The sequence below is a fragment of the Ictalurus punctatus genome, chromosome 1 (assembly GCF_001660625.3).
Source record: "Ictalurus punctatus breed USDA103 chromosome 1, Coco_2.0, whole genome shotgun sequence".
NCBI classification, from domain to species: Eukaryota; Metazoa; Chordata; class Actinopteri; order Siluriformes; family Ictaluridae; genus Ictalurus; species Ictalurus punctatus.
The window spans coordinates 21961398-21978368 of NC_030416.2; the positions used below are offsets into that span (position 1 = coordinate 21961398).

A 16971-nucleotide genomic window follows, 5' to 3' on the forward strand; every position below is an offset into this window, starting at 1 on the left:
CCTTCGAGGGCCAGATGTGCAAGGCGTTTTGTCTTTGTTTTTCAGTTGATATACATTTCCATGTATAAATACAGTTTGGGAGGATTGCACAGAAAGTGGAATGTCAGCACAAGAAATGGGTGGAGAAGTCAAGTGTAGTTGATTTACGTATTTCATTTGATGTGCTAAGTATTCCGAAATTAGTGGTAGACAATTTTGCCTATTTTATCCTCTTCCCCAAGCTAGGTGGAAATGTTTCTACACTAAATGCCATGTATGTTCCTCAGAGCAGTAGGCCTATGAGCATTGTTACAGTTACAGTATCTCACAAAAGTGAGTGCACCCCTCACCTTTTTGTAAATATTTGATTATATCTTTTAATGTGACAACACTGAAGAAATGACACTTTGCTGCAATGTAAAGTAGTGAGTGTACAGCTTGTGTAACAGTGTAAATTTGCTGCCCCCTCAAAATAACTCAACACACAGCCATTAATGTCTAAACCGCTGGCAACAAAAGTGAGTACACCCCTAAGTGAAAATGTCTAAATTGGGCCCAAAGTGTCAATATTTTGTTTGGCCACCATTATTTTCCAGCACTGCCTTAACCCTCTTGGGCATTTAGTTCACCAGAGCGTCACGGGTTGCCATTGGAGTCCTCTTACACTCCTCCATGACAACATCACGGATCTAGTGGATGTTGGAGACCTTGTACTCCTCCACCTTCCGTTTGAGGATGCCCCACAGATGCTCAATAGGGTTTAGGTCTGGAGACATGCTTGGCCAGTCCATCACCTTCACCCTCAGCTTCTTTCTCAAGGCAGTGGTTTAGACAATGGCTGTGTGTTGAGTTATTTTGAGGGGACAGCAAATTTACACTGTTACACAAGCTGTACACTCACTACTTTACATTGCAGCAACGTGTCATTTCTTCAGTGTTGTCACATTAAAAGATATAATCAAATATTTACAAAAATGTGAGGAGTATACTCACTTTTGTGATATACTCTACATTTATGTAGCGCTTTTCTGGTGGGTGGGGTCAGGGCTTGTTGCTAGGTGCATGTTTGCCATTAATATGTTTTAACTGCCAAAATGGATTTTTTTGCTATTCTAGTGACCACGATTTATTTATGACAAAATGTGTTATAATATGACTCTATTTCAGTCAAACTATGTGTTATAATACTGCTTCTCCATTGTAAGTAATTATGTAGATCGGACATCAAATTCATTACAACTGACAAGGAACTGCAAACAAAACTGTATTTATTGACATTGCTAGTTTTCAAATGTTACAGAACCTGCATTCAACCACATAAAAATAGAATACAGTCTTAATTACACATTTTTGTAAATAAAAAAAGGAGATTATTGTGTACCCAGCTGTCATAAAACCTGTCAGTTGTATTAATTTCCCATACACAGTTTACTGCTTCTGACACAAGAGTCTTCATGTAATAAGAACTTCATTTATTAACAGATTTTTTCACTACTGAACTTACATTTCTTTTAAAGTCCCAAGCTTTTTGATGACTCTGTGGTTGACCATTTCCACCATTTTACAGTGGCTTTTAAACTGCAATTTGCACCACTCACAGAGTGCACTTAGTAAATGGTCCTAGGTGCAGTTTACATCATGAGCTACAGCCACAGAAAATTGAATGTTAATGGCAGACATATTAAAAAGGCATTTTAGGACCACACTGAGTCACGGTCTTGCTCTGTACCTCCTCATATACATACATACAGTCACACCTCCCAGTACACATACTTTGCATTTCCTCTTGTTTGTTTGTTTTTCTTTTTTACCTTAGAAAAGCTTGAAGCAAAAATGAATGGCCAAATAGGTACTTTCATTGTAAATGTACCCTTAAAGGCACAAAGGCAGTGTTTTAGCCCCTAAAATGTACCTAAAATGAAGGTACATTCACCTGGTGATTAAGTATAGACACCCACAGGACAGACAGTTTTTACACATACTTAATATATACATGTGTAAAGCTAATAGGAACTTCCACTTTGCAGTGTCTAGAATAAGTACTGCCTTTCTGCCTTTTTTGTCTTATCTAACCTCCTCTCTTTGTTACAAAATTGCTGAAACTGTTTTTCCATCAGCTCATTGAGGAATAGTCAGTGTGCCCATATTGATGGGCTAGGTTTCCAGTGGTAGGATCTTGGGGTGCCACAATTAATACCGCTTGTGTTTTGGGGCAGAGGACTGAGTAAATCAGAGCATGTGTGTCTTTCTCCAGCGTTGTTCTTCCCTATGGACTCATTCATCACAGCTCACACCCTGCTGACTCTGCATTCCCGGGAGCTTTACATGGGAAATAGCTCTGGGCTCCTGTATACATACTCATAAAATGACCCACAAATTTATAAGAGATGATATATTACAGCCCATTTCTCTTGTCTATGGTTAGTTACAGGAGGGTCATCTGGTGGTGTGCCAATTCCAGTTCCTGCGCTGGTCAGCGTATCGTGATGTTCCTGACTCCAAGAAGGCCTTCCTTAACCTGCTTGCCCATGTGCAGAAGTGGCAAAGAGAATGCGGCGATGGTCGCACTGTGGTCCACTGCCTGTGAGTAACACACATGCACACACAGGGTTTGCTGTGAACAGCTTCTACTTTTCAATTGTAATGGAACCAGCTAGTTACTAAAACACACACACACATACACACATAGTTATTGTCATAAAACCTCAAACAGAAATTCCCTCCACATACACACATGCAGTCGAGGTACTCACATATGCATATAAACAAATGTCCCTGGGGAGAAAGAGTTGTTTGCGCCTACAGGCATGTGCTACTTTTCATCCTCTGCCCAGAAAAGCAGGGGGAAAGAGATTATGGAGATGAAATCAATTATGTTCTAATACAGAATACAGTAGCCTCCCTCAGCAGTGTATCCAGAGCTGCCAAGACTATGACTGTGATTGATTACACCACCATCACCTCATCGGTCTACAACCGCACCTCTAGTCTTTTCCACTAGTCTACTGAATGCTGTTTGTTCAGGACATTTGGATAGAAATGTAAGATGCCAAATGGAAAAAGGATATTGGCAGCCACTGATTTAAATCGTATCTCAGTGCATACATACAGTACATGTTATTATGCTTACTGCAATCTTGTGTAATCATTCACTGCATGCATATCTGTATGGTTTACATTTGCTATATATTTTTGTTGGTGTGCACAGTAATGGAGGTGGGCGTAGTGGCACATTTTGTGCATGTACTATTCTGATGGAGATGATCCAGTACCAGAGCATGGTGGATGTGTTCTATGCCGCTAAAACACTGCGAAACGCCAAACCCAACATGGTGGAGTCATTGGTAGGTGACAGAAACCGTGAGACTGAGCAAACTCAGCAGACCTCTTAATCACTATCAACTTTTACCTTGTTAAATAAGAGCAAATATGTTTAATTCACTTATCCACAAGTTAGGGAAAATTGAAAAAAAGCATAACATAAAACATTAGATTTTTCTTTTACCAGATTTACTGTTATTTGCGGCACAACACTGACTCATCAATATTTTCTGTGTGTGTAACTCCCCTAGGAGCAGTACCGCTTCTGTTATGACCTGGTGATGGAATATTTGGAGTGCATGGACCTCAGATAGCAACATATCTCAACTGTCCTCTAAGTACAGAGGAGGACTGCTGGCAGATTCACTTTCTTTATTCTCTCTATCTCTGAGCTCTCTTTCCATCTCTCTCCCTTTCTCTTTTGTCAGCTCGCTCACATCAAAATTCTTTCCTAGGAGGGGAAGAACAGAAAATAAACATGTGAGCAGAACCTTTCGCCTTTTTCGCCCCGGAATGTCTAGATGTGGTGGACCATCCATCTCCTAGTTGTTTGTGGTTTAGTGTTTTGTCAGCATCTTTTCCCCTCCTGTTGTCCCCTGAGCTGTGAGCAATCCACTCAAAATAACTCAAAGCCAACCCAGATACCCAGAGTGCAAGTGTGTTTTGACTTCACTTCCTGAGAGTATGACCAGTGTTCTGTTCCATACTGTGCTGGGAATGCTCAAAGACAGGAAGTGTCCCTAGTTGGCTGGACTGAGGAAAAGAAAGGTGTGTTGCTTGGATGTGTTCTCCATATGTGCAGTACAGTATACTAGAGTGAGACATCTGAGCCATGGCATGTAAGATAAAGAAGGGGCAAACACACACACACACACACACACACACACACACACACACACACACACACACACACACACACACACACACACACACACACACACACGCAAATACGAAAACTCTCTCTCCGTTACCTGAACATTGAATCTGCAGCCAACTCTTCATTACTTCAGTTAACAGTGCATCACTATGGCTGCTTCTTCACTAAAGAGCCTTGGACATCCATTTTGTAATAAGGTGTCTTTACTGCATTATACAATCCTAGTATTGTACCTGGTTGGACCATCTATAATTGGACCAATAAGAATGCATTATATTGATCTATGAGTACAAAAAGACAGAGTCTGTTATTTCCTGCAATACAAAATTCAATGTCACTGACTATAAAGAGAGCAGTCATAAATTTGATGGCTTTAATATCATGCATTTGCTCAATTTTTCTTTTGCTTTTCTCACTTGTACATAGAATTAACGTCTGCAGATGTTCTGTTTGACGTCTAAGGCGCTAATCTATTTTATGTATGCAGAGAGAATGCATTAATAGTCAGTATCATCAGACAAAATTTACAGGTTGACTCTGACATTTGCCCTCAAATAGCTGAACAAGAGAAGCGATACTGGAGATTTACAGTTGCATTAAGAGGCTGCAACAAGGGCAAACCTAAACTGGAAAGACAGGGGTAGATTGATACATGGGAAGTCAACAAGTGTTGACTTCTAACCATTTATCTTCACTCTGACTTGTATTTGTCAATTGGTTACTGTTTAGCAGTGTTGTGGACCTTTGGCTAAATATGGCTGTCTAGGTGTTCAACTGATGCAGCATCTTGGACTTAAGATATGTTAAAATATCCCTTTAATTTGCAGTTTCAGCTGGTGACCCTGCTGACCCACTTCACCATCCATCCATCCATACATATATACATACATACTGTACAGTCTGAATACAAATATTGATTTCTAATAATTATTTCCAATGGTTATTTCCAGTTTCAAACAGTCAATAAAATTAATGTATATTATTCTTCAATTTATCATTTACTGCTTATATGGTAATGAGAGGAGCCTGTCTTATTTGCCACGCAAATTTAATCATTAGCCAATCATTGTGCACAAGCATTGCTTGAGTATTATAGTCTAGAAATAGTACCCCCTTATTAAAGCGATATTAAATATCAATGAGACTCATGCTGGGTCAGTGTATTTTAGGAAGGTCAGTTTAAAAAAAAGTCACAAATCCTTGTTGAAAAATCTATTTTAATCTGATAAGTTACCAGCTGCCAGATGTAGGCCAAGCTCATGAAACTGATAGGCCACCTTTGCCAGCTGAAATGTTATTTCAGATTCTTTATTTGCTTCATTAATTTAGTCGATAAGTAAATGTTTGAGATTTTCTAATTGCCTTACTGTTGAGTTATTTCCCTAATATTCCAATGTAGTATTAGTAGGGGTGACTCAGAAACTCAGTTTCCTTCTTAACATCATTTTCCAGCTGGAAAAGATGGTGTACCAGTTTGACCAGCTCGATTCTGTGTTTTGGCAACCAGTAGCTGGTTAGATCAAGCTGGATTTTTCAGCAGGAATGTGGGAGAATAAAACTCTAAAATCATACAGCCAGACATCTATATCTACATGAATTGTACTGCTTTTTAATGCCATGGAATATCAGAAAGCTGTACTTTGATAGTTGTTCGTGCAAAATCAGGTAATGTGGGAAAATGGAATAGGGAAAGTAATATTTGCAATGTAACTGCTTTCCCACAGCATTATTAAAGCGCACAATTTGTTGCACAACTCTGATTGTGTTGAGCCACAGCTGAAGCCAAATCCATCTGAACTAGAATAGATTGTCCACTTGTGGTAACTATATGAAATCTAGTACTGTGCTTTAGTACTATAGTCCTTCATATATGTACAGGCTACATACAGATGAAAATGAAAATATTGTTAGTAATCCCACAGCATGTTATAATGTCAGTTTGACTTGGTTTGTAAATCATTTCTGAAAACATTTGAGATGTCGTTTTAAAATTATTTTGGCATTAATAAGAGCATAGGGTAATCTAGACACTGCAGATTCCATTCAAATCAATAGGATGATTAACAAGAACACTTTCAATTGCTCTATTCTGCATTAACCATCAATATCAGATTCAAGCCCCATTTAACAAGTGGTAGGTTTGGACACATCGGTCTCATTATCCTAAAAAAGTGGTAAGGAGAGTAGTAAATGTTGAATTAGTTTAATGGACAATAGATAAATGATGAAAGATACTAGAATCAATAAAATAGTAAAAGTCAGAAGTTGAAAATATAGGGGGTAGTAAATGATAAATGAACAAGTAATATCAGTTTTATTTTTCATTTATTTTATTGACTGACTGTTTATAATCAGAATTTTTTGTTCACTATAATTAATTCTAATATACATTTATATAGCCTAATACAATATACATACTGTATAATGATCGATTTAATTCACACACATTTCCATAACATACAACCCAATCTCATCTGAAAATCACATACCTCTCAAATAATTCTCTAACTGCAGAGCTGCTAAACATGTCATATTGGAGATTCATCAGGTTAATTGTCATAAAAAACACACACAAGATTTTAGTGCAGCTGCTTTGCCATTTTTATAGCTGTGCATATGTCATCCCAGATGTTGAGCTTCTGAGTGACGGTCTCTCTAGCCAATGGCATCCAGCACAGTCCAAAATTCCAAGCCAACAAGCTGGTTTAGAGAGTCAAGGGAATCCACTGAATGGTCTGACAGATGGAACAGTTTATAATAGGAAAGAGTTATTGAGGGCTGATCCAGAGAATTTCAATAAACTGTATATTCTTTTACTACCCTGAACTTTGTGAGAAAGTGCCTGGACCCTCATACTGGAAAAGAACATTATGTGTACATATGGATGTATATTTGTTAATGTGAATAGTATGTGAATAAACCAATACATGCTTGGCCACATTTAAAAGTAAATACTAAAAAAAGTTGAATGTATTGTACTGTACAGTATATTACCTTTTGATTCATTAATGTGCCACCAAATTATATGGTGCATATATCGCCTGCTGTGGAGCTCAAACAAGAGCCACCTAAAGCCCCTCCATGAAACCCACCTGTAGTCATCCCAGACAACATAACACTGAATTCTTTCATTCTGTCTCTCATGCAGTATTTTAGACATATTTTCCATTTCATTTGTTCTTTTGTACAGCATGTTGTTCAATACTCCAGTGTGCTTATTCAGACAGCGTGGAAAAACAGTGGACTTTTGCCATCTAGTCTGATATGGAAACAGCCTTTGGGCAGTTTTTTTTCCATGTTGTTATAATTCTTTTTCTTCTTTTTGTAAGTGTTTGTGTATGGTGCTGAAAGGACTGAAAAGAATATTGTGTTTTTGACCATGTATTAGTGGGTTTGCAATGGGACATGGAAGCTGACATGACACACAGTTTTGGGGGTTGGGGGGGGGGGGGGGGGGGGGGGTTGTCTTTAAAAGGAGATGAATAAAAGATTCTACAATGGACATAATTTACGTTTTTATTAACATTTGTATTTGGAATTAATTTGACACAAATAATAATCACAGCTATATATATTGCCTCTCATGTCAGAACCAGCTCTGTAGGACATATGTCATGAATGTCCTGCATGGAAAGAAACAGTGGGTGAGGGCTGTGCTTGTATTATGAATATGCCCATGACCTACTGTAGAACAAGACCTTCTGTAAAAGATTTTTTTATCCTCTCTCCACCTTTCTTCTATTCCTCCTCTGCTGTGGCTACCAGCCGTAACACATGCAGATTTCCCCCTCTCTGTGCACATAGTAATCTGTAGCCATTGTGTGTCTGAATAATTGAGTAGGCCCGCAAAGTGATCCAGTGTTTAAGGGGAACAACTTGCCTGATTAATTAGAGAACAAGACTCCCTCTGTCAGCGTCCTCTAACACTTCCAGAGCACAAGTCTCCCAATTTTCTTCTGTTCACATTCTATAAAGGACTTAAAGATCTTATTTGACCATTCTTTGATCCAGCTTTCAGGTTTTGAATCTCTTTTTAGAGCCTTGAAATACCAAAGACAGTGATGTGGCATTGTAGTTTGTTATTCACATGTGAATTAATCTGTGAAATTGTGACACTTTGTTGTGAAAATGTGTGACTGCCAAAAAATGAACAGGGGAAAAAAAAAATTGTATTCTGCAATGTGCATCATTTGCATTCTCTTATAAGTTTAGAGATGCAGTTTCATGCATGTGAAAATTAATGATTGCATCAAATAAACCAGTAATCAGTTATAGGGTATAAAAAGGAATTATAAGTGTGATAACAATCCATTCTTGATGACATAGTGACACATGAGGTCAGCAGACAGCCTCTTTCTACTCATGCTTTCTTTTTTGTGCTCTTTTAGACACCCTGCTAATCAGCATTTGCAGATCCTAATCTCTCACCTTGGAGAGGTCATAGCCATTGGCTCCCATCTTTCATCCTGTCTCTGCTTTCATGCAGCTATTCTTTTCTCTCATCTCAATAGCAAATTTCTGTCACTATTCTGTAGAGTAAATGTATCAATGCAAGACAAATATGTATGTGTATGCAACTTGCTGAATGTGTGCACATACTGTTCCAACACAAACATGCACATGCACTGAGCAAACCCTTTGGTGTTCAGGAGATCTGGGTAGCTGCTGGTGCATGGATCAAGTAGAAGGTTTTTTGGCACTGCAGTTCGGTGCGCGGTAAAGCAGAAAAGCCAAATGGCTGGATGTTCCTGTGCAGGTCATCAGTTCTGCAGCTGCTCAAATGCACCTCTTATCTGGACCGTGTGTGCGTGGGCTGAGGAAACATCCTGTTCCAGCCTGCACAAAGCTGAGGTGCTGATATTGCCATGTAGCGGACACATGAATGAATTCCTTTCCATCTTTTTTCTTTTCATTTATCAGTTTTTCCTCCCAACCTGTTAAGAGAAATGGTTCACTGTGTGAGCTTTAGACCTGGACCATCTGTTTTGTTTCTTTATCTGGAAAAGATATGCTTGACTCACCTGATGCTTTCGAGGTTTTACTTCATGCATATGAAACTGCCTGGAAAGAGTTTTCCTGGAAAACTTTCTCAAGTTTTGCAAAAAAAAAATGTTTATGGAATTTGCTGAAACATTGGATAAAGAACAAATTTTTGTAGACATTTGGCAAAATTCTATATCTTTCTTTTTTTTTATTTTTTTTTTACATATTTTCCTCCATTGTTTATAAGATTAAATAGAAGCTAAGAAGCTGGCTTGAGATAATTGTTTCAATAGCATGGCTAGTTATTATTTAGTTACAATTACTAATTAAGTAATTACCTAAATAATTACTAATTAACTAACTAATTAGTTAATTACAGACTCCGGCTTCCTGACATGTTGGGGTATGTGAAGAAAAGAATTTCACATGCATATGCACTGTGCATATGTCCATCCATCCATCCATCCATCTTCTACCTCTTACTCCTTCTTCAGGGTCGCAGGGGAACCTGGAGCCTATCCCAGGGAGCATCGGGCACAATGCTGGGTACACCCTGGACAGGGTGCCAGTCCATCGTAGTGCACAACCACATACACACTCACACACCCATTCATACACTACGAGCACTTTAGACACGCCAATCAGCCTACCATGCATGTCTTTGGACTGGGGGAGGAAACCCCCGCAGAACGGGGAGAACATGCAAACTCCGCACACACATGGCCCCGGCGGGAATCGAACCCCGGACCCTGGAGGTGTGCTAACCACTAAGCCACCGTGCGCCCCTGTGCATATGTATATATGATAAATAAAGACTCATTATCATTTATATAGTGCTTTTCCAGACACTAGACAAAGCGCTATTACATTTTATGGGGGAAATCTCCTCAACCACCACCAGTGTGTAGCATCCACCTGGATGATGCGATGGCAGCCATAGTGCATCAGAACACCCATCACACTCCAGCTATTGGTGGAATGGAGAATGATGTAGCCAAATCAGGGATGGACATTATTAGGCAGCCATGATAGATAAGGGCCATTGGGTATATTTTGCCAGAACACCAGGGGTTATACCACTACTCTTTACGAGAAGTGTCCTGAGATTTTTAATGACCCCAGAGAGTCAGGACCTCAGTTTAATGTTCATCTGAAAGACAGTGCTGTTTTCCCATCACTATACTGGAGCAATACACCCCACACACACCACAGGGTGAGCACCCCCCTGATGGCCTTCCTAATACCACTTCCAGCAGCAACCTTAGTTTTCCCCGGAAGGTCTCCCATCCAAGTACTGGCTACACTCAACTATGCTTGGCTTGAGTGGGAACCCAAACAAGAACTGCAGGTTGATATGGCTTTGGATACACACTTACTGAGCATTTTATTATACTAATACTGGCTCTCAAAACAGCCTCAATACCTCATGGCATGGATTCCACAAGATGTTGGAAACGTTCCTTTGAGATTCTGGTCCATGTTGACATAATTGCATCACACAATTCTTATAGATTTTTCAGGTGCACTTTCATGCTGCAAATCTGTGAGCCTGTGCCCATGAGAGCCTCAGTTTTCTGTTCTTGGCTGACAGAAGTGCAACCCAACATGGTCTTCTGCTGTTGTAGCCAATCTGCCTCAAGCATCAATGTGTTTTACATTCTGACATGCTTTTCAGTTCAACACAATTGTACAGAGTGTTTATCTGAGTTACTGTAGCTTTTCTGTCAGCTAGAACCACTCTAGCCATTATCCGTTGACCTCTCTCATCAACTAGGCATTTGCATCTGTAGAACTGCCACTCACTGGATGTTTTTCTCTATTGCACCATTCTGAGTAAACTCTAGAGACTGTTGTGTATGAAAATTCCAGGAGATTAGCAATTATAGATATACTCAAAGAAGCCCATCTGGCACCAACAATTTTGCACAGTCAAAATCACTGATATCCCATTTTCTCCCATTCTGATGGTTGATATGAACATTACCTGAACCTGCTGGCCCATATCTGCATGATTTATGTATTTCACTGCTGCCACATGATTGCCTGATTAGATAATTGCATGAATGAGTAGGTTTGCGAGTGTTCCTAATAAAGTGTTTGGTAAGTGTAAACATGCATTATATTTCTATAATCATTTATAAATATTAAAAGACCAGACATTTTCATATACATTTACAATTACAGCATTTGGCAGACTCCCTTATCCAGAGTAACTTACAGAAGTGCTTTTGCTCATGCTAGTTCACTAGGTCAGGTACTAAGAATACTATCAGTCTTAAAACCATGTCAAGGAGGTTAGTACAGTATGAAAAGAAAATTCAAGACAAGGATTTTTTCCCCAAAAAAAATAGATAAACAAAGTGCTAGGTGAAGGGAGAGGTCTTGAGTCTTTGAAGACAGACAAGAGGAGTTCATTTCACCATCTGGGTACCAGGACAAAGAATGACCTTGATGCTGACCTTGATGACCCTAATGCACCTGAGTGGCCTCTGTGGATAGAAATGTCTGGATCCTCCTGGTGTTATAAAGGAGAAACGGTAACACTTTCTATGAAGCCCATGCTTATAATGAATTATAGCTCTAGTTATAATTATTTATAAGCAAGTATTACTGCTCTATAAACATATTTATAATGACGCAAAGACCTTTATATTATTGTTATAATTACTTATAAGTCATACACTTGCTTTTCAATGCCAATGCTCATAATGCACCAGTTTCTAAGTATTAATTAGTCAGTCTTATGGTTCCATTAATGTATTCATAAAAATGCAGGCTGCATTTTTATAATGTTATTATATTGTAGTTATAATGACTTATTAGTAATGCAGATTTATTTCTATGTCCAGTAAGTGAATTATTTTATATGGTTGTTGATAATGGAGTTGTGCTGCCTTATAAATACTAATTGTAAGTTATAATATGCTACAATATTATAAAATTATAAAAATGCATCTTGCATTTTTATGAATACATTAATGGAACTACAAGACTGACTAATTAATACTTATAAATTGGTGTATAATGCATTATCAGCATGGGCATTGAAAAAGCTAGTGTATCACTTATAAGTAATTATAACAATAATATAAATGTAGCTTTATGTGTTGTTATAAATATGTTTATAGATCATTAATACTTGCTTATAAATAATTATAATTGGGGCTATAATTCATTATAAGCATGGGCTTCATAGAAAGTGTTACTGGAGAAACCTGCAGTTTAGCTGTTTGAGGCAAGAATAGTTGTTGTCCAGGACTATCCCAGAGTTACAGTCCATGATGTGATGTCTTCCAGATATGCTGAGATCCAAAAATATGAGTGTCTCAAAAAGGAAAGGAGAGAATATATGTGTAGGAGATAGCATATGACCTCACTGAGAGAGTGGGTATAGATTGAGAACAGAAGAGGACCTAACGTTGAGCTTTGTTGCACACTAGTGGAGAGTCTGTATTTAGCAGATGTGGATCCCTTCCATATCACCTGATATGACAAATCCCTCCAGGTAGGAACCATTTTCAAAAGCCATTTTGGAATGACAAAATATTCGCCTATTATTTAGCTGGTCTAGATCTTTATAAAATACAGTGGGGTCCAACATTCTGAGACAGCGATTTGATTTGATTTAATTTAATACTTGAAATAAACAGATAGTTTTCAAATTTTGAAAAATGTCAAATGAAAGGTTGTTCAATATTCAGTGTAAGAACATTTGTGATATAGACCATGTTAACATCTTGGAATAAAAGGATATATTTTCCTTGGAGCTTATCCTTTCCATTAAAGCACATTTTAATATGTATATTAGACACTTTAATCTGTATATTAGAAAAGTATGTCACATATAAAGAAATAATATGGTGGTCATACCATGTGAAAACATGGCATATCTCAGCATTTGTAGCTGTAAGTTTTGCCCTGAGCATAGTATTTGCCAATAGGTGATAGAAACAATTCCTATTTCTTACTTATGCAGGAATATGCAGTTAAGATATACTTGTGTGTCACTTCACAGAAAAATTGTTAATTATTTGCACATGTATTCTATGCAGTTTTTTTTTTAAAACAACCATTGCTTTATTCTGTCTCTCAATCAGCAGAACTGACTAATGAGTTGTGAAAGCCTTCATTATTAGCCTATATCCACTCCCTGTGACCTAGATTAATTTTGAAGATGATAAAACCCACTTGTCATATAAATCAGGGGCTGACTAATTTCCCTGACTGAATGCATAAATGTAAGACTGTTGAAATTTTTACATTTCTTCCCTGATCTGGTTGCATGTAATCCACAATCATTAATTAATCAAGACACCAGATAAGCACTTTGCTGGTGGTGCCCCACTTTTTTGAGAATGATGAATAAGAAGTTAAATGGGCCTGGTCAGGGTAGTTTGCTGAAATCATGGGAAAAAGGTCATGATTGTTGTTTGTGCTAATGTTTGTGCTCACAGATCTCATGGGGTTCCCTGTGCACTGCTGTGCCAATCAAAAGTTTGTTAAATGCTAATTACAGAAGTTCGAAGCATTAGCAGTGGAACAGCCAACAGTCATGACCTTTTCCTGTAAGTTCAGCCACTGATTACATTCCATTCTGGCATTAAAATCAGTAAGCAGTTCAAGATGATCAAATGGAGGATTGGTGGTATTATTTGTGCCCCCTTCAGTGGGCTTCACAGAGGCAGATGGTGGGGAAATAAGGCATGGATGGACTTAAATGACACAGTGTGCTTTCAAAGAGTAGCAAAAGAAAGACCATACAGTGTATAGCTTTCCTTTTAATTACTGCCTTAATTAACTAATCTTGACAAGAACCTCACAATGATTACATAAAACTGTAATTCAGATTCATCAATGATGCAGTTTTGCAGAAACATGTACAACCATTTTGTCTTGTATTTTGATTGCACATGTTCATACACTATGAGCATGGCCCAATGTTTGTGGACACATCACACACATATGTGCTTTAAGAACATCTCAATCTAGAGGAGTCCCTTTTGATGTTAATAATAACTTCCACTCTACTGGGAAGGCTTTCAACTAGATTTTGGAGCATGGCTGTGGGAATTTGCCTATTCAACCACAAGGGTGATGTCAGGCACTAATGTTGGGTGAGTAGGACTGGGAAGTAGTTCACTTTACAATGAATGCCAAACATGTTCAGTGGGGTTGTGGTCAGGGCTGTGTGCAGGCCACTAAAGTTCTTCCACTCCAACCTTGTCTCCATGCACATTACTTTTTGCGCAGGGGCATTGTCATGCTGGAACACATTTAGGCCTCTTAATTTTGGTGAAGGGAAATTGTAATTCTACAGCATACAAAGACATCATATACACCACGTATGGGTGTGATGGTCAGGTGTCCACAAACCTTTTGTGATACATTGTATGTATACCATGTGTCCTAGTTATTATTTAGTTTGGTTTATCGAATCACCTGGTATTGATCCTTTTTGGACTATTTCAATATAATATTTTGCTGTGCACTGCTGTGCCAATTTAAAGTTAGTTAAGAATAAATTCAGAAAGTTTTTTTTTTTAAAGCACACAACACTGAAAGCATGAATGGTAGTAAGTGGGCTGTATTTGAGTAGGCTGTAAAACATTAAGAACACAAAATTATTGATTATTGTTCACTAATTGTTAAATAATGTGGTGGATGTGCCTGTATTCAGTTACATAGTTTCATGTGTAGTGATGTTTTATTGACAATATAAATCATGTGGGTGAGGGTGTGGGTTCACTTTCCCATAATTAGGCTTTAGGTTTATGGCCTTTAAGCTTTCTGAAACATAAACAAGTCAATAAAATATATATTAAAAAGACACCTTAACTGGAAAGATAAAGAACAATATTAAATGAAATAGACAGTATTTGTTCCAAATGTTTAAATCAACCATGGAACAAAAATGGCACTTACAGTACACTATGAAGAGTAACATAATGTATTAACTAATAGAGCTTTAAAAATATGTTTTCTTAGTCTGTCTCCATATATCATAATTTTCAAACATAACATTAAAAGTTGTACCCCATTATTTACCAGAGGTTAATTTCAAACAAAAGAAAACTGCTACTCAGTGGTTTAACTCCTCCTTGCATAAGAATCATATGTCTCTGTACCGCAAATCCTAAAACCTGTCAGGAATGTATTGTATAACTGCTTAACTATTTGAGATAGTAACAATATATCCTTAGCCTCTGATATATTGTTGCTGATTCTTCTACATCTAAACTGACCACAAGTACACAGCCACAATCACAACCCTAAGGATGAACGGCCAGCCCATCACTACCCTCTTAGATCCAGGGAGCACTGTTACCCTGGTCTGCCCGACAGCCCTAGGCCTGCTGCCTGAACCTATGGGTGTCCTCTCAGTGTCTTGCATTCACAGAGACATCCGGGAGGTCCCTGCCGTGGAAGGTTTGGTATACTCACAGCTGGCAACTGGCCGCTACTCATTGGCCTGATTCCAGAGCTTCCAGTGCCGTTACTGCTTGGTCAGGATTGGCCTGGGTTCTCTGAGCCATCAGCCAAGAAACACTGCTGCCAACGGCAGAAGAAGAGCCCAGCCACCAGAAATCGAGTCCGGCCAGCTTGCATGGTCCAGAAAGATGGGGATGCTGCGGGATGAGCCCTCTCAAGTCAGACATGACACTCATACCATCTAACCATCTAACCCTGTCTCCTCTGTGTTTCACCAGGTTTCTCAGGAGGGGAACCTAGGGTGCGAACAGAAGGAGGATGACTGACTGAGGCACTGCTGGGGCCAGGTGCATCTGATCGATGGGGCGACTAACACCCAGAGCAGCATCTCCCCACCATCTACTTCCTAGTGTCCAACGGCCACCTATACTTCTATGCAGAGTGCCAGGGAAAACCTTGCAACCTCCTGGTCATCCCCTGTTCCAAGATGCAGCTCCTGATGCACCTGGCCCACAAAAAGTGGGACCCCTCCTTCCCTACATCCTGTTCGCCATCTGGGAAACACCACAGGCATCCACGGGGTTCATGCCTTTTGAACCTCGGTTGGCAACCTCAAGGACTGTTGGATGTGTCACAAGAAGCCTGGGGAGAACAGCGCTCTCCATTCTGGTCCCTGGTTGACTATGTGCAAGAAATTCAGGAGTGGATCGACCAGACCAGCAGCAGCCCTACAACCGTCTGGCCCAGCCCCAAGAATTCCAACCTGGTGACCAGGTGCTCCTGCTGCTCCCAAATGCCTCCTGCAAGTTCCTGGCCACTGGCAGGGCCCCTACACAGTCATCGAGAGGGTTGGCCCAGTGAACTACTGCCTGAAACAGCCTGGTAAGCATGCAGATACAAAAATTATTCCATATAAAACTGCTAAACAAATGGGTCAAGCCGGCCCCAGTGCTTTAAGCCTCCTCTGTTTCCTCTCAGAACCCGGCGAGCATACCTTGGTCCATCATGGGGAAAAGCTTACCCCCACACACCACCAGGAGCTGACTGAGGAGTTTAACATGAAATCAAAACACCGCAAGGGGTGTCAAACTATTGAGGAGGAAGTTAGCTGCATGCTACAGGATGGAATCATTGAGGAGTCTACCAGTTCCTGGTCCAGCCCCATCATGGTGGTCCCAAAGCCTGACGGAAGCTCCTGCCTTTGCAACGACTTCCAGAGGCTCAACCAGGTATTGGAGTTTGACAGCTATTCCCTTCCCTGAGTCAACAACCTGATAGAGCATTTGGGGAAAGCACGGTTCATCTCCACCCTGGACCTCACTAAGGTCTAATGGAGGGTCACCTTGGCACCAGTAGCAAAGGCTTTAACCACCTTCAGCACT

General features: G+C 39.5%; 1 protein-coding gene across 11 annotated transcripts in view; it reads left to right on the forward strand.

Annotated features, from left to right (window-relative positions):
* Nucleotides 1-7629, forward strand: part of ptprub (protein tyrosine phosphatase receptor type Ub) — a 254294-nt gene extending 246665 nt beyond the window's left edge. For all 11 annotated transcript variants that reach the window (XM_017475677.3, XM_017475705.3, XM_017475713.3 and 8 more), the window contains 3 exons: nucleotides 2405-2562; nucleotides 3188-3323; nucleotides 3552-7629. In XM_017475677.3, coding sequence (XP_017331166.1) covers nucleotides 2405-2562; nucleotides 3188-3323; nucleotides 3552-3614 — 357 coding nt within the window. In that variant the 3' untranslated portion in view covers nucleotides 3615-7629. The remainder of the gene's footprint in view (nucleotides 1-2404; nucleotides 2563-3187; nucleotides 3324-3551) is intronic.
* The last annotated feature ends 9342 nt before the right edge of the window (nucleotides 7630-16971 follow it).